The sequence below is a fragment of the Carassius carassius genome, chromosome 24 (assembly GCF_963082965.1).
Source record: "Carassius carassius chromosome 24, fCarCar2.1, whole genome shotgun sequence".
Lineage (NCBI taxonomy): Eukaryota > Metazoa > Chordata > Actinopteri > Cypriniformes > Cyprinidae > Carassius > Carassius carassius.
Window position 1 is genome coordinate 22,176,656 of NC_081778.1, and position 19,098 is coordinate 22,195,753.

The 19,098-nt window shown below is 36.7% G+C and overlaps 1 protein-coding gene across 1 annotated transcript; it reads right to left on the reverse strand.

The window, feature by feature from the left end:
• Nucleotides 1–5,606: 5,606 nt before the first annotated feature.
• Nucleotides 5,607–17,790, reverse strand: LOC132103676 (melanin-concentrating hormone receptor 2-like). Its single transcript, XM_059508772.1, has 5 exons — nucleotides 17,435–17,790; nucleotides 12,503–12,712; nucleotides 7,451–7,645; nucleotides 6,775–6,894; nucleotides 5,607–6,066 (listed from the first exon to the last, which is right to left on the reverse strand). Exons 1-5 carry the CDS (start codon nucleotides 17,650–17,652, stop codon nucleotides 5,754–5,756), a joined length of 1,056 nt encoding a protein of 351 aa, XP_059364755.1. The 5' UTR covers nucleotides 17,653–17,790; the 3' UTR covers nucleotides 5,607–5,753.
• Between the last annotated feature and the right edge of the window lie 1,308 nt (nucleotides 17,791–19,098).

Consider the following 19,098-nt stretch of genomic DNA (forward strand, 5'->3'; position numbering starts at 1 on the left):
TCTAGCCTAAAGCTAGACAAGCCCTTCAGAAATAGAGCATTAGCAGTGTTCATATTCATGTTTGTGTTACATTAACTGAATGTCATATAAAGAGAATCAATAACATCTAATGAGCAGAAAAGCAAATGCAAACAGAAGCACATTCTTCCTAAAAGTATTTGTGAGAGGCTTGTTGGATAGGTGTCATCTCATGACTCATGCTACAACTGAATGCATATACAGGCAGCCAGAGCAAATGCAGTCGCCCTTGAGCAGGTAAGGAGATAAAATGCTGGCCAGATTTACATGCCACAAGTGAAGCAGAGAAAGAGCCACTCCACACTGCCACATCAAAGCAGACCAGGTTATTAACGGGGCATGAAGAGCACTGGAGACCTCACTCATATCTCACACACACTATCTCAGCCTGATTCGAAATGGACAACACACACACACAATATTTTAAATGGCTAATTCTGACATTAATGTGAGGCCTTGTTCACTGTCAATGCCCCTCACAATTCATTAAGCAACTTCCTCGGCAAAAGATTCAGAATGCATGTTAATTTAATAGGGTTTCTGGTTGGGGCAAATTATATATTAAAAAAAGCTTTGATGTTCATGAAGATTGGCAGTCAATCATTTTGCACTGAATTACAGCATTAATGAAGAATGGAGAAACAATGAGAGACGCTATTGTTTCAAACACATGCATGTTAATGTCCTCCATTAGAATGCATGCAATCATTTCTAAAACCATTAAAGCGGCACGTCTCGTGCTCGGTACAGGTGATTTCTGCGCCCTTTGTCTTCTAACCTGCTTCTAAGGTTAATCTGATCGTACATCCTTAACTGCACCATACAAAGCTACAAATGCAGGTCTTTATCCAAAAAGGTAAATATAAAAGGCCTCTATCCAAAGTATAGCTCTGAAATTAACCTGTAAACAATACTCTTATAAGACTACAGGCAGTATGCCCAAGGCAGAAGTGTTTCAACAAGATACACAACAACAGGTTATAAAGCAAGTCCACCCACACAGATTCAATTAACATGCAAACAAACTCTGATGAGGCTGTTAAAATTACTTTGAAGATGACAACAAGATTATGTTTTACTCCTTGAGTCTGAGAGTGGAAGCATGAAGACATTTCAGATGTGGAAAGTAACGAATTACATTTACTCGCGTTACTGTAATTGAGTAGCTTTTTTGTGTACTAATACTTTTTAAAGTAATTTTTTTAATCTGTAATTTTACTTTTACTTAAGTATATTTTGTTTGAAGTATTGTACTTCGCTACATTTTAAAACACATTAATTACTGAGTAAAAAAAATAAAATAAAAAAAATAAATCGCTCCCTGGAAACTACGGCAGTAAATGGGCAGGAGGGCAAACTGGCGCTAAAATCACAAGAAAGATGCAGACGGACAAAACAGGCGTTAGTGGTGCAGACACCGCTGAAAACGAAACCCCGTCATATTCTGATGTTGAACTCGAAGGAAATGAAGTGAACCCCTGGCCATATGTATGCTCTATTATGCAGTGTAAGCTGTACTTGCCTAGGAAGACCAAACTAGCAGCTTATAAAATCTCGATAAGACATCAACCCTTCGCAAGAATGTAGAGGTAAGCTAAATAATTGCATCGTTGCATTGGTGGTTAAAATGAAGCTTTGACATTTTAGCAAGAGGTTTTGCACAAATTAGCCAAAAAGACAGTGGTGAGGAGTGTGCTATTTTTGTTTTAATGATGTGCACACGCATTTATAGTGCGTTCTTTCACTGTGTGATTCAGTCTCCTAAAATGCATTTAGAATGATCACAGAATTGAAGATATAGGGGCAGAAAATTCACATATTTATATAATTTCATATATTAAATCAAAATCACACAAAGAATGCCATCTTTTCCTCCAAAAATCATCATGAATATATACATACATATATATAACAGTTCAGTAAACAAGTTAATTAAGAGACTTGCGTTTTAGACACCATATTGCCTTTTTAGCTCTATTTCTACAACAGAAAATAATTCCAAACACAGCCACCAAAGCACAGTTTTGCGTCTCTGAGCAACGTGACAGTGTTTCGTTCCTGAATGAATCAACCGTTTAAATGATTCGGTTCAATCGCAATGACTCACTTATTAACAGTGACTTGCTGACACATACTGGCCATTTTAATTTCACATTTAAAGTATCTTTTGATTTTTTTTAAATAATTAATTTCTTATTTCAAATGAGTATTCAACATTTTATGTCTTGTATATCAAAACATTATTCATGCACTTGTAACTGCAGGTTAAACACTAAACAGTGTAATACATCTAAATGCCACTTCCAATGAATCTTCTGCATTTCCTCTGCATTAAAAGATGAGTTTGTTGATAATGATTTGCCTGGTAACAGCCCAAATGTTTTATTATTCTAAATAACTGATTCCTTTAATTAAAAACAACTAGTTTGAGATTAATAGACCTATCCCAGGGGTATCAAACTCAGTTCCTGGAGGGCCGTAGCCCTGCAGAGTTTAGTTCTAACCCTGCTCCAGCACACATATCATGTAGTTTTCAAATAAACATAAATGATTAGATTAGCTGGATCAGGTGTGTTTAATTAGGGTTATATCTAAACTGTGCAGGACTGTGGCCCTCCAGGAACTGAGTTTAACACCCTTGGCCTGTCCCATTTTTGACTCCCTCCCACTGTTAAAATGTAACTAAGTAATTTTTACTCTGAGTAAATTTTAAATGAGCTACTTTTTACTTTTACTTGAGTAGATTTTTAGACTGGTACTTTTACTTGTACTTAAGTAAAATTTCATTAATGTAATGATACTTTTACTTGAGTAGAATATTTTTGTACTCTTTCCACCTCTGAGACATTTATACAGGCATTGAGCCAAACAGAAGTGAAAGATTGATGTCAAATGGAAAACTGCACCTTGGTTTGTCGCATTTTCAGCATGTGTTGATCCATCTGGAGTTGTGGAGACTGGATAATCAGCACAAGCCACACGAGCATGTGCTGCAGTTGTGGGAGCGGGAAATGTCCAATGTGCACCATGCTTTTGCATAGTCAAATAACTCTGTCAAATCAACATTTTCATCCACTAAACATCATGGTTACCTCACACAAACTGAGAGTAGTTCTTATGTGGAAGAAAAAGCCTTAAAAGGCATATTTGTTATGATATTACTTTTTACTAAATCAATCTTCAAAATAATATCTTTTTGTTTTCCACATTAGAAAGTAAGTCATACAGGTTTGGAACAACATTTGGATAAGTAAATTATGACAGAATTTTCAATTTAAAGGGTTAGTTCATCCAAAAATAAAAACTCAAGTTAAAATATGCCACTAAAAGAGATAAAAATTTACAAATATATCTAACATACTGTATAACAAACATCTGATACATTACTATACACAGTACTATTCTAAATCTGTATAGGTTTTGACTTAAAGGGTTACTCCACCCCAAAATGAAAATTTTGTCATTAATCACTTACCCCATGTCGTTCCAAACCCGTAAAAGCTCCGTTCGTTTTCGGAACACAATTTAAGATATTTTGGATGAAAACCCGGAGGCTTGAGACTGTCCCATAGACTGCCAAGTAAATAACAGTCTCATGGTCCATAAAAGGTATGAAAAGTTGTTGTCAGAATACTCCAGCTGACATCAGATGTGCAGTCTGGGTTATATGAAGTGTCAGGAACACTTTTTGTAAGCGAAGAAAACAAAAATAATGATTTTATTCTTACAAAAAGTGTTCCCGTTGCTTTTACGGCTTTTGAACGACATGAGAGTAAGTGAATTATGACAAAATGTTCATTTTGGGGTGGAGTAACCCTTATGCCTCCTCTGAGACCAGAATGACAATTCAAAGTTTGAGAAAGAAAAAAAAAAAAAATTACGTAATGGGGAATTTACAGGGTGAAGACTTAGCATAACGTGCTTTAACAGAGTTACTGTAGAAACAGAAGATTGTAAAACCACTTTGCTGCCCAGGCAGAATGTTTACTGCTGCACTGGAATTATTGACAAACAGTTTGTATATTATTGTATTGAGTAGTATTATTGAAACGCAGGGTCTCAACAAGCTACGTTGACACTGAAACACAAATTTTGACAAGTATTTTAACACATCAGTTGGTATTTTGCCTCTGGCTGGTTTACTAGGCCATAAAAGGTACAACTGAGACAGAGACAAAGCATTGGGGTGAGTTTCCAGCCATTGTCGCCAGGCATAGGTCAGACACGGTCCCTGTCTGTCTCTGGTCTGAGAATTGATTCCTCTTTGGGAGCTGGGCTGCAAACAGATCCTGCCCGTCTGTTCGGTGACCACTTTTTAGAGCTGCCAGACACTACATCATAACATCCACTTTCACACCATACAATCCTAAAATGCCCTGAACACAATTGTTGTCACTTCCCAGGTGTAAGGTTTGTCTAGGGTAAGGGAGTAAACTGTGAAAAGAAGTGGAAAAAAAAAAAGAGGCAAGTATGCCCATCCCCTGCCCGATAGACACATTAAATTTCAGCTCAACAGGGATTTACTTACAAGATATATAAATCGACAAAGAAAACCAAAAGGAAGCAAAGCAGACTTCAGGAGGGGGTAATGCCAAAAAAAGTACCCTCTGACAAGTTAAGGAGTAAAACTAAAACTGCTACAAAAAAATAAAATAAAAGATACACCAACTTACCAAAACCAGAAGAAAAATAGATTACAAAAATTAAACAGACACCCACCTCCCTACAGCTTCCAGCATATTTAAGCATGAAGGTAGTACAACAATGAGAAATGATGGTAACACTCTATATGCTACAATAAGCCTAATATTTAAAAAAAATAAAAAAATAAAAAATTACACAGCCTCAACTCTACATAGGGCAACAAGCAGAAAGCAGGTACAAGACACAGCACTCTGGAAGGTAAGCTTCAGTTTAAATGTTACTCCAAGCTTCTTTTGAGTTTAACTCTCCACAGTAACGAGCAGCAGGTGTAAGCAATCACCTCTCTCTCTCCTGCACCTGGTAGAGCAGCAGAGAGAAACGAAGAGAAAAGAAACACCAAAACACCGGAATATACACTACTATAATAGACAACCACGTAACATATTATTATACACGTAACAGTTATTATTACATTTTATTTTCTCAGATGATGAATACTGCAGACCACAAATTAATGTGGTCTGGATCGGAAAAATGTCCTTCAAAACCTTAATTCAATTTCAATTGAAGGCAGGGTTGTGTGTCATTCAGAATTGAATCGAACATGCATTTTCAACTGAGAATGCAGTTTCAGTTTCTCAATTGGAATGGCATAATTGCAATTCAAATTTGAAATGAAAGGAAATAGAATTTTTAAAAAAGCATTGAAATGTCAAGACTAGATACATTTTAATGTAATTTTTAGGTAGAAAAGTGAAGTTTGAAAAAACTAACTTTGAATGTTGGCAAAATAAAGCCTTGTTTAAAATTTTTGAGAAATGTTTGAAGGTTTATAGGCATAATGACAGACAGACAGACAGACAGACAGACAGACAGACAGACAGATAGATAGATAGATAGATAGATAGATAGATAGATAGATAGATAGATAGATAGATAGATAGAAAACATCTCATGCCTCCTTTATAAAATCACTCCCAATAACAACAATTGAAAACAAGAAACAAGAATCTTTCTTCAAAACAAGTGTACTTTGCCTAAGATTGATTCATCCATTTACAACGTTATGTGTGTTTCAGTGTGAATTCAGTTTAAAAACTGGAGCGGGGGGCCTGGATTTCCCGTTCCACACTTGGCATGCTGGGTGCATCCCGACAGACCAGCCTGTGGCGGAAGTGTCCACTCAGCAGAATGTAGATGAAGGGGTTTATGCTGCTGGCGGCGTAGCTTATGCACACAGACAGGTAGTAGCAGGTGTGGTATGCTAATGAGGGGCGTGGTACACTTAAGTTAACTAGCTGCAACACGTGGTATGGCCCAACACTGACCAGGAAAACCGCTACCAGAACCAGGACCATTTTAGTGAGACGGACCACACGTTCCCGAGGCAGGCTGGTGTTATACCTGAGAAAAAGTAGGGAATGAGGGATTTGGTCATACAGTAAGTTGCCTAAACATTAACTCTAAGTTTAGGGTAATTACACTCAGGGCTGGATTCACAGACATTAGACATTAGCATTCAATAGCATTTGTGGCATGTTGTTTAACACAGCAAAAAATCTTTAATAAAGACAACACTTGGTTACAGTGAGGTATGGCAATATAATGCCATAGAACCTAAAACCCTGAAACTGTCTAAAATGATTAAGTTTTTTTTACAGCTCAAATAATATACGTTTAACAGAAAACAATTAAGTGCTTTTAAGAATTCTTAGCTTAAACTTTCTGCAAAATTTGTTGCATTTATGTTTTTTGCATTTTTGTCATTTTTAGAAAACCTAGGATATTTTTTATAGATTTGACTTATAATTCATGGTTTAGCCCATAAAATCTACATCACAATGCACTCTCAATCTTAAACTAAAACATTTATACTGTATAAGCCGGATAACTCTTGAACGGGATATCACATCTGACAGCTTCATACAAGAAATTCACTTATTCACTTTGCAGTAGATATTCTCTTTATGGATGGCAAGTTAAACATTAATGAACGAAACCAGTGTAGACCTATTCTAGAATAGTCAAGCTTGTGACAGGCTTCACAAGCAATTCAATTAGCAGATTTGCCAGTTTTATATCACATACTTGTTATGATGAAGGTAACTTCACCTGTTAGCCTTTTTGTTCTTGCGATACATTCTCCAGGAGTAGCAAAGAATCAGTATATAGCAGATGAGAATCAGAGGTAATGGCAGGAAGAAGGAGGTCACAGTCTGGTAGAGTGTATACCTACAGATATATGAGGACACATATTTAAACCCTTCACAACTCCCTCTCTACAGCATGTTACAGCCCACTTATTTTAATTAAACAAGAAGGCTGGATTCCTCAGAGCCACAGACTTCTGTACATGCAATTTTTAGTGAAGGGGAAAAGATACTGACAGAAAAAATTATTGTGTTGCTTTTAAGTGACTATAAGCCTATGAGCCACTATACTGAATTGCAGCTTTCACAGCAGATAACAGAAAATAACTTCTTTTTTTTAGAGTACTGCACTGAAAAAAAAATCTATATAACTTTGTAGGCTTTATAGCAGTTCTCAAACAAAATTCTGAAAATGGTATGTGAAAAACAGCTATTTATTTGTGAGCCACTTTCTTTTCCTTTTCAATAGAAGATTGTGTAACAATAGAGTAACAGAAGAATAGAATTCAGACTTTAAAGCAGAACTATGTCAATAAAAATAAACAGAGGGTTGAGAGAAGGAAGGATAATAGACCTGTGCAGCAGGTTATAATGCAAGTATTACCTGCTGCATATACTTGTAAAGCAGAACCAATTACCAGAGCAATTCTTTGGGAGAGACCAGGTTAAGGGTACAGCTCTCAAGACCGTCCCTGAAGCGGATCACTTTAGCATGAACCCAGGCCGGCAGAACCATGATGAAGGAGGCCGCCCACACAAACAGGTTAATACGGATAGTCCTGGATCTGGTTCTGAGACTCAACAGACGAAATGGATGAACAAGGGCCAGGTATCTGTACATCAATGAAAAACAATATAGATTTTACTCTCCATATGTTTTTTTTTTCTTTTCTTTTTTGGTAGTTTTGCAATTCCTAAGAGGTATGCAAAATGAAAACAAAAGTTTCTAAGCAGTTGTACACATCGAAACGTATGTGTTTGTTAGCTTTTTCTTTTTCCAGGTCCAGATAGATTTCAGCCTTGAAATTTTTGTTTAACTCTGCTCTCATGAAAGCTTTTTTAATATTTATTAAAAGCTTTTTTTAATATTAGAGTTAATATACATATATGTATAGAGAGTTATATATATATATATATATATATATATATATATATATATACAGTTATATACATATATACAGTACAGACCAGAATTTTGGACTCACCTTCTCATTCAAAGAGTTTTCTTTATTTTCATGATTATGAAAATTGTAGATTAACACTGAAGGCATCAAAACTAAGAATTAACACATGTGGAATTATATATGGAATTATATACATAACAAAAAAGTGTGAAACAACTGAAAATATGTCATATTGTAGGTTCTTCAAAGTAGCCACCTTTTGCTTTGATTACTGCTTTCCACACTCTTGGCATTCTCCTGATGAGCTTCAAGAGGCAGTCACCTGAAATGGTCTTCCAACAGTCTTGAAGGAGTTCCCCGAGAGATGCTTTGCACTTGATGGCCCTTTTGCCTTCTGTCTGCGGTCCAGCTCACCCCTAAACCATCTCGATTGGGTTCAGGTCCGGTGACTGTGGAGGCCAGGTCATCTGGCGCAGCACCCCATCACTCTCCTTCTTGGTCAAATAGCCCTTGATGCCTTCAGTGTGACTCTACAATTCTCATAGTCATGAAAATAAAGAAAACTCTTTGAATGAGAAGGTGTGTCCAAACTTTTGGTCTGTACTGTATGTATGTATTTACAGAGTTTTATTAGAGTTTTTGGATGCAGCCTTGGTGCTTAATAATAAAAAAACTTGTCACATTTACAAAATTAGGTAATTGTGTTCACTCATCTATGCAAATGTATATTTATGTAGAGACAAAATTATTAGTCTGTCATCAATAACTGTTAATTTGACTAATGAATGGTTCACCACAAAAAAGTCTTAAGGTTTTGGTTTTATCGTTTGTTTAAAAAAAAACCTTTGAGCAAATAGTGTTAAATACTATCTAAATTAATTCTAATTTAAAAATTTACATTTTAGAATAAACTTTATAATAGAACAAAATAAACTTAACATTAAATAAATCAGCCTATGTTTTTTTTTTCTTTTTTTTTGGTAGTTTTGCAATTCCTAAGAGGTATGCAAAATAAAAACAAAAGTTTCTAAGCAGTTGTACACATCGAAACATGTGTATTTGTGTATTAGATTTCAGCCTATAGGAATTCCTGCATTGGATGGCCAATTTCACATGTATTTTGTGTATTTTCAAAAAACAAAATACCTGTATTTGTATTTAAATTAGTGCTGTCAAATAATTAATAGTGATTAATCACATCTGAAATAAAAGTTTTTTTTTTATGTGTGTGCACTGTGTATATATATATATATATATATATATATATATATATATATATATATATATATAAATTGTTTATATATTTAATATATTTATATAGTATAAAATATAATAAGATAAATCTATATTCATGTAAATATTAAAAAATATAAACTGCATGTGTGTGTATTTATACATACATAATAAATAAGCACAGTCACATACATGTGTATTTATGTAATTTATAATTGTGATAAGAGTGGCCTCTAGTGGTGAGTCCACAGTGTCACAACTTTAAATGAGACACTAATGCACCTGGTTTAAACTTTGTGCTGCATAAAAACACAGTAACTGCACTACTAGCCACATTTCAAAAATCATTTGCAATGCCCAATGGAGAAGCATAATCAAAACCTAATCAGCTTTCATCAAATTATATATTGTAGCTCTAACAATTCAGTAACTATTCATTAACTTTATTGAGGCTCATAGGTAAATATATTTATTTAATTTGCGATTAAAGGCATACACAAACTTTGAAGTATTCACTACAAAATAGGCCATTAAACATTTACATCATAATCGTCTGTGAAAAAATATACAGTTTATCACACTTATGTGTCAATATGTAAATATTCTAAAATTTTTCAATAGTTAAAAATACAATATTGAAATTTTTGTTTAACTCTGCTCTCATGAAAGCTTTTTTAATATTTCAGTTCATGATGTTACATCTTTGCCTATATTTTTATTACTGTTGCTGTTTTTGAACTTATACAAATTATTAATAAAAAAAAAGTAAAACAAAATGGCTGATGAAAGTGGTTGTAGCAAATCAAGCCTGTGTGGCTCCCTCTGATCACCACCAGAGGGCGCTGTAGCCAGAGTACTAATCATTTTATGGACTTCATTTCCAATCATCCTGTACCTGGTGCTGATTTCACTCACAACTGTCCCCTATCCCATGAAATATTTGGCCAGCATGCCCACACACTCTCTTTGCAAGGTTTTGTTTTGCCGTGGTTGACAATTCTGAACGTTTTTCCTTATTTATTACACAGCTCTGTGATATTTATTCTGATTGGTCAGTTGCAACATTGCAAGTTATGTTATCCCTAGATAACAACCGGTAAAAGCTGATAACACAGGCTCATCCGGGTAACAGCAGTCCGCGCTGTACTCTTGCTTGAACTATTTTTTCTTTGCGTTTGTTTAGCTAGTGATGGGGGGAAGGTTGGGAGGATTCCAATGGCCCACTGAGGGAGAGGGGGCCCAGAACGTGATTTTTACCTAGGGAGATCCTTAAGTCATTATGCAGTTCAAGGGGCCCAGAAACCATAACAGGGGCCCTGACCCAGGAGCGCTACACAAGATCCCGGGCCCTATGCATAGGCAGTCCTAATGGGCAAATTCCAGACTTTTCAAGGGCCCTCTCTACCTTTGGGGCCCTGGTAATCAGTTCTGGTTTTACCCCCAGTCCGACGCCCCTGCCCTGACCTGAATCGCCCTGTTTACCTGGATTATGTTTGAACTGTTTCCTGCCTGCCTTGACCATTTGCCTGCTTTGTGATTATGTCTCTGCTTTGCCTATTACATACCTGTAACCGGTGATTGAACCCTGCCTGTTTATACCACAAGTACTTATTTTAAACAATAATAACATTTTCCTTCCTGATAATAATTTCCTATTATTTAAAGGAGCATTTCACCCGTGGGAACATTGATCTTCATTGAAAGTGGGTCATATATGTAGTCGAAATCTATTAAAACTTTCGAATTTGGTGCCTTTTTGACCGAGTTATTACAGAAAGTAACTTTAGGGCTCATTTGTATGTAAAACCACAACTCCCACAATGCAACACATTTGCACAGCTCCACAAGCCACTCCCACTAATCCAGAAAACCGCTGTTAGGCTGTTAGGCGATATTGTCTACAAGACATTGAGGACACAGTTAGCGATGTATGGTATTTACGTGCCACAGTAGTAAACAATGCCACAGTAAGCTTTTTGTGCATTAAAAAAGGTACTGCACAAACAGTTTACAGTTGACGTTACGTAACTTATTAACCGGGAATCATTTCGTGATAATAATGCTTGAAGAAATTGTTTACATTTCACGAAATGAATAATAAATAAAATTGAAACACTTATTTTACAGTTAGACGTCCATTTGTCCCTGCAGGCTTCGGCTGGCGTTTCTCCAGGACGCCTCTGTCCATATGCGGGGCGAAACTAGGATGGTTCACAACGCAAACATCCGTGTCCTTGTCTGCCTCAGACATTTCTTCGAGGAGAAATTGGCATCTTTCAAATTCTTGCAGCAGACGGACTCGAGCTCTGTGTCCGTAGGCGCACAACGAGAGCACAGGCACCACCATATTGTGGCTCGTATAGATAGCCACGAACATCTGTTTCGAGCAACAGACTTTGAAAATCCTCTTCTTCCGTATCATGAGTTGTTCCTCCAGCCATTCTCGTAAATCTGACTCCATAAGCGCTTGTTTGCTTAGCTACATAGCTTCCAAACAAGATGGCGGATTTTCATTTTCGTTTCTGTAAGTTTAGTCCCACCCACTGATCTGTAATAGGCCTGTAGGGTGAGTGGGTCCCATCCCCTGGAATAATAATAAGCTAGTGTCTGTAGTCTCTACACTTTTCAATGAATTTTGACTTCCTGCTTATTATGACGCAAAATGACGATTTTTACGTCATAATAAGCAGGAAGTAAAACACTTAAATCCTTATTTCTCCCATCTCAGGGAAAAACAAAGGAAAAATCCATGATCATTATAATATATGACTGGGTTTCTAACAATACAAAGCTAAATGCAAATGGGTGAAGTGATCCTTTAAGAACAACATTTACACATATTTATGATGAAACCAGTATACAAAACCACTGTAAAAGAAAACCTTTCTCTCAAAACCTACAGTATAGAGATAATGCCCTTTTAGAAACTTCTCCCTGTGGCAGTCTGCCTCAGATTTATCTGTCTCCTTTTCTTCTTCTCAGAACTCATAACATGAGCTGCTGTTTTCAGAAGAGAACAAATTTAAATTTAACATCAATGATTCAGAAAGGCTACTTTTCTTTAATATTTTTAATATCACGCATCAGGACACCGAATCAAATGATGAGTCACAACCATTTCTCATCACATTAGGTGCAGGAGTCTATATGAATGCATTTTTGGAGATGTTTTGAGTAGGATAAAATTGTGATTTAAACTGATATACTTTTAACAAATAAAAAGGACTCTTTAAATGAAAAATGAATTACTTGTAAAATGTGTATTGATATATTTGCTGAAAAACCCACTTAATGCTTGTTTTATTAAAGACATTTTTCTGGAAATCTGATTACCTGTCCAAACTCATAGCGGTCATGACTGCAGCGCACGCCACCTGGTTGCAGTTATCAAGAGAGGTGATAATGGTGCAAAGGGTACTGCCGAACACCCACTGCCCTCCACGTGCCCACTGGTGAATCAGGAATGGCATGACAGTCACGTGGACCAGGTCGGCCACAGCCAGGTTCCCCATGTACACATCTGGCACTGTCTTTTTGGCGGACCTGCAAGAAGGACAAGAAAGAACTTGTGATCTGTGGTCTCTTGATCAGATACTGCTAAAGAAACAACAAAGAAATGTGTGAAAATAAAAACTGCAAGTTGCAAACAGGGTTACATAACCTCCAGTGAGTGACAGCTCCAGTGCGGGTGGGTCATGGCTAATTCCTGAGTGAATCCATCCAATGGAGCTGTGAAAATCCTTTGAGGAATTCCCCCACAGCTAGTTAAAGAGGCTACTCGAATAGTCATGGTTCACTGCTCACATCACTTTTCACATCAGCCTCAATATTGTTTTGTTGTGTCCCTTATGTGCCATATTTTATTCATGTATGCAGTATGTGTATGTATTTATGTATATATGTATGTAACCTATGTATGTATGCAGTGGTGTAGTCTAGTTTTTAAGTGAGTATTTCCCTCCCAGCCTCATACTCACCTCTCCCAGAGCGACACCCTATAAGCACCACCACACTCACTAATGCATACATTATATCTACATGTAACTGAGAGCATTCTGAAAGACTGCTTATGGGATATCAACATGTCAATTTTGTTTTTGAGCAATACAAGATTTTAAAGGGTTAGTTCACCCAAAAATGAATATTCTGACAATAATTACTCACCCTCATGTCTTTCCAAACCCTTAAGACCTTTGTTCATCTTTGGAACACAAATTAAGATATTTTTTATGAAATCCAAGCCAATAACATTTACAGCTGGGAAGACTGTACTGATTTTCTACTGTTTAGTGTTAATCATCTAATCATCTAAGCCAGTTAAGAGCTACATTTATCATTAGATGTTATATGAATATGGTCCCAGGAGCATAGGTTTTATCTCCTGGCAATTTCCTATGCACATTTAAGAGTGCCTGTTTTTAAAATCCCTAGCCTGACTTTCATCTCTCTCATCATCTGAAACAAGGAGATATAAACATTGTATTCGGTTTACTTCTGTACACAGACACACACATACACAGTATCTAAGTTATCTCTTCCCCTCTCCCGCATTCACTGATCCACCACACTACAGTTCGTGAAATTACAGGTGCTGGTCATATAATTAGAACATCATCAAAAAGTTGATTTATTTCACTAATTCCATTCAAAAAGTGTAACTTGTATATTATATTCATTCATTACACACAGATTGATATATTTCAAAAGTTTATTTATTTTAATTTTGATGATAATAACTGACAACTAAGGAAAATCCCAAATTCAGTATCTCAGAAAAGTAGAATATTATTTAAGACCAATACAAAGAAGGGATTTTTAGAAATCTTGGCCAAATGAAAAGTATGAACATGACACGTATGAGCATGTACAGCACTCAATACTTAGTTGGGGCTCCTTTTGCCTGAATTACTGCAGCAAGGCGGCATGGCGTCGATCGGTCTGTGGCACTGCTCCAGTGTTATGAGACCCCAGGGTGCTCTGATATGGCTTTCAGCTCTTCTGCAACCTTGGGTCTGGCATTTTACATCTTCCTCTTCACAATACCCCACCGATTTTCTATGGGGTTAAGGTCAGGCGAGGTTACTGGCCAATTAAGAACAGGGATACCATGGTCCTTAAACCAGTAACTGGTAGCTTTGGCACTGTGTGCAGGTGCCAAGTCCTGTTGGAAAATGATATCTGCATCTCCATAAAGTTGGTCAGCAGCAGGAAGCATGAAGTGCTCTAAAACTTCCTGGTATACAGCTGCGTTGACCTTGGACCTAAGAAAACACAGTGGACCAACACCAGCAGGTGACATGGCACCCCAAACCATCAATGACTGTGGCCTCTCCTCTCTTCCTCCAGACTCTGGGACCCTGATTTCCAAAGGAAATGCAAAATTTACTTTCATCAGAGAACATAACTTTGGAACACTTAGCAGCAGTCCAGTCCTTTTTGTTTTTAGCCCAGGTGAGACGCTTCTGACGCTGTCTGTTGTTCAAGAGTGGCTTGACATAAGAAATGCGACAACTGAAGCCCATGTCTTGCATACGTCTGTGCATAGTGATTCTTGAAGCACTGACTCCAGCTGCAGTCCACTCTTTGTGAATCTTCCCCACATTTTGGAATGGGTTTTGTTTCACAATCCTCTCCAGGGTGCGGTTATCCCTATTGCACTTTTTTCTACCACATCTTTTACTTCCCTTCGCCTCGGGCGTGTGCAGGAAAAAGTGGAAAAGCCCCGAATGCTCGATCAACATCAGCCATCTTGCAAACAGACAACCGCCTAGCACTTGCCCCTCCCACAAGAAGCGGATTTCGCCTCTATTTCGCTCTAGACGCGCAAATGCATTCAAAATGTTCAAGCGGCAAACTAGACGCGGTAGACGCGAATTTGACGCTCTATTCGCGTTTGGTGTGAACACAGCATTACAGTTTTCGTATAAATAATTATCAAGTATACAACATTTCCCATAGACGTCTTAAATTGGATAAGCAAAACTGCCCCCTCTAAAAGACAATTGCAGTCCACTAGAGGGAGCATAGAGGATAAGAAATCTTACAACTCTCATTTACTTTCGTTTTCAGTTCCTTCAATTTACAAATAAATGCATGCATTTCCTTTATGCTCCCAAGCAAAGCTAACATACTGGATCGTGACCAGATTAGGACTCGAGAATAATGTCTAATGTAAAAGACTCGGGACAGATGATCTGTCACTTCTCCCATCGGGGCAATGGTGCTTCCTCACGAAATTGTCATATGCATGTTTTTCACAACGTTTTATGACTTGCCAATTAAAACATGCAAGCGATTTTTCACCATTCAAATATAAGATAACATGAAAGAACTATCCAGTGCTTACGAGCAGTTTTGTTGTGTCTCTGAATAATACATGACATCATGCCTAATATCAGCGAAAACTCAAGTGAACAAATTATTGAGAAATAAATCGGATGTGGATCAATAGCTATTGGATTCGTGCATTAAAGTGACCGCTTTTACCAACTGTTGTCTGTCTTTTAATGCTAATCCATTGGAAAAGAAAAAATTACTAATTGTTCTTATATACCATCAATCTCTTGCGGTTAATAATAACACATATGCTATATTTTACTTACCAACCATGTAACGTTACGATATATTATGGTTTTCTGTACCGCGTAGGATATAGTAGCAGCCTCATCTGGCCTGATTTTATGTAGTTTCTGTAATGTTAACGTTTGCTTTGGTTTCAAATCTTCTTTATTGATTCACATGAGTCAATTTCAAACTTGCGTCTTGCACACACTCGATAGGCTATTGCGCAAGAGTTGCGCAATTGCATTGATTGGCAACAGAAAGTGATTGATTTTCAAACAGTCAGTGCTTCGGGGTGAATTTATAAATGAATGTGTGAAAGTTCTGTCACAAAATGATGTTGGCTTCGCGCTTTTTAAAGTGAGTATACGGAACTCCTCGACCTCCTAATGCGTATACGGCTTAAGGGCGGTCACTAGCCTTTGAACGTGCGAAATTATTTCGGACCCCGCTGCGAATATGGGCGGGAGCAAGATATAACGGTTTCCCCTCAGTTATCACAACATGGATTAATCTGTGCTTGTACTGTGTATTTTGCGACGGCTTCGAAAGCATCTTATTATATTGTACTCTCCGTACTAAACAATACACAATACACACTAAACAATAAAAAATGTCCTCATTCAAATGTACCATCTGTTCCTGGTTCCATTGACACTGCGAACCATGCAGCTTCTTTTTTATTATCTTTTAAATATGTATTATATAAAATAGGATGCTGCGCTACGGCTAAAATTAGCACTTCCTTCATTTTTTAATTTCTGTACAGAGAGGTCAAGCAGTGACGTATCGATCATCTACTGGTCACACGACTTCACGTGATGCGAATTCGCAGGTCAAAGTTCACCAAACTTGGAACTTTCGAACGCAGCGAAATGCGAAATTTTTCGCATGAGCCTGCGTTTCCGGTCTGACGCATTCGCATGCGTATGAATGTTAGTCAATGGAACGAAAAGTGCAGTGTGACCGCCCCTTTATCACGTAGACTACAAACATCTATGTATGTATGTACAAGCAAAATTAATTGATACTGAATCAGTTTTACATTTTAATTTTAATTTTGATGCTCAGTGATTATGTTCATAATGAAAAGCAAATGAACAAATATGCACTGGATATACATATATATGTTTTGAATGATATAGTGGAAAAGAAATCAGGCAAATTGAAAGTAATATTTCTTTAGTCTGTGATTTGGCTAATAAAAAAACATTTTGATTAAGAAAAAAATTGTCAAATTATCAAATTAAAATATCTATTATTGTCATATATAATTAAACTTGCATGACAAATGAATCACATATTAAATGTATAGTGGCAGTATCTCACTTAGGATATCCAGTTGTTAAAATCAAATCCAATTCTATCCTTTCAATAAGGATTTCAAAAAAAAATTTTTAAATCTTCATAAACATGAATTATTATTATTTGTTATGATGTGATTTTTGTCATATTTCTTTCTAACTACCTATACACAGGTATATTTGTCTATATAGAAAGAGAAAATCGTCAACCACAAATACCATTCCATGTAAAGGTATAGCCTGCAATTTGAGGGAAGAATATATTCTGTTAGCAGTAACGAATTTAACTTGTCATTAAGTAAATGTATTTTTTATATTTATTTATTTTATATTTGAACAAATGCTAAGTAGGCTAAATTAATTAAAAATAGAGTTTTGCCTCGTCAACCTATAAACTCACCTTAAAATAGTCACCAAAACAAGAATATTTCCAACAAGCCCGGTGGAGCACAAAAATCCAACAAATGCAGGAAGAATTTTGGTTTCTGTGACGTGAACAATATTATAATACTCATCTGCTGGATATCCTGCTACTGTCTCGTTAGCGAGCGTGCTGTTGTCTGATTTGAGCGTAAAGTTCCAAACAACAGGATCCGACTCCACCATGGCGCTCATCATTTGAGTTTCTTTCTGATCGACGAGAATGCGCTGAATGCGGCAACATCACACGTAGTTGTATGTGCATGGAAAATCCTGGTAGGTTTCAGCATCCTCATCATACCACACACAGTGCGCACCGGCGTCTCCACTCTCACCAGCGCGCACGCAGCCACTTGTTACCAGTAGTGACTCACTCCAACTCGATATCATTGACTGAAAATATTGACAAGGATTTTAAAGATTTTGTCGCGCATTCGTTCCTTCTACAATAGCCAATCAAACTGTACTAAGGCAATTGTGCCATTCTTTAAGTGGAAAGAGTGTGATACATTTACAGTGTCATAATTTAGTTATTTGAATTTGAAACATATCAAAAGACATCAAATATAGCTTAACTGTCGTTAGAATCAAATCAGCATATTAGAATGATTTCGGATGGGTCATGTGACACTGGTGACATGCAGTAACAGCTGCTGAAAATTAATCTTTGCCATCACAGGAATAAATGACATTTTTAAAAATTTCTATTACTTTTATTTCACCTTGTGAATTAATTGGCAAATACATAAATAAAATTATATATAATAATATATATGCATTTGTACAATTTATTCTAAATTGTTTTTTTCAAGGTTTATTTAATTAATATATGCATTTCGTTGCAACTGAACAAAGACCTCTGTGTTGCTAGAATGACACTGTTTGGACTACAGAAGAAAAAAAAACACTATCATTTTCGTAGGGAAATTTTGCTCTTCGCAGCATTTAAACTTTTGGATGAGAAAAAGTATTAATGAGATTCATTGGCATAGCTGTAAGCAAACTCCCTGATTCCTCTTTAAATGAAGGAGCCTTAATGAAAAGCAAATGGTGCTATCATGCAGTGTTCCTGCATGTTACCTTGGTTACATTTGTATGATGTGTCATCACTAGGTTTTCTTTGAAAAATGAAAAATTTTCATTACATTCATGTACTAAAGCAATAACTGTGCATATACATTAGTTAATATGAAATGACAGGGAGAGACAGAAAACTTGTTTTGAGTACATTAAAAATTAATCAAAGCCTTTTTCTTATCAGGGCTGTAGATCTCACAGTGTGGGTTCCTTATCTTTTTTTTTTTAGATTTCTTTAAACATTTATCGGCGGCTGTTGTAAGTATGGATACTTCTCATTAAACATGATTGACATGCAAATACCATCGTTTCCCACTGTAGGAATGACATAAATGTGCAACTAAAGAATATATTCTTAGATTATAATTTCTGTTTCACAAGTTTACACTTACACATGATGAGATAGAGTTAAGGTTATTCATATTTGGTGTCCTGTCTGAGGGGAGGGCTCTGAGGTCAGAATTTGGCCACAACCCAGATTACTACCCCCATGCCCCTAGCTGGGAAGAGGATCAAGCCAAGAGTGAAGAGATGTGATAGGGGAGGGATGTGGAAAACTGTTGAGGA

Bases quoted from the DNA above. Each gene is read 5' to 3' on its own strand.
- LOC132103676 (XM_059508772.1), bottom strand. From the start codon at position 17,652: ATGATGAGCGCCATGGTGGAGTCGGATCCTGTTGTTTGGAACTTTACG. The intron at 7,646-12,502 runs GTAATCAGATTT...ATTGATGTACAG, and splicing joins ACCGCTATGAGTTTGGACAG to ATACCTGGCCCTTGTTCATC. The intron at 6,895-7,450 runs GTAATTGGTTCT...ATATATCTGTAG, and splicing joins TCTCCCAAAGAATTGCTCTG to GTATACACTCTACCAGACTG.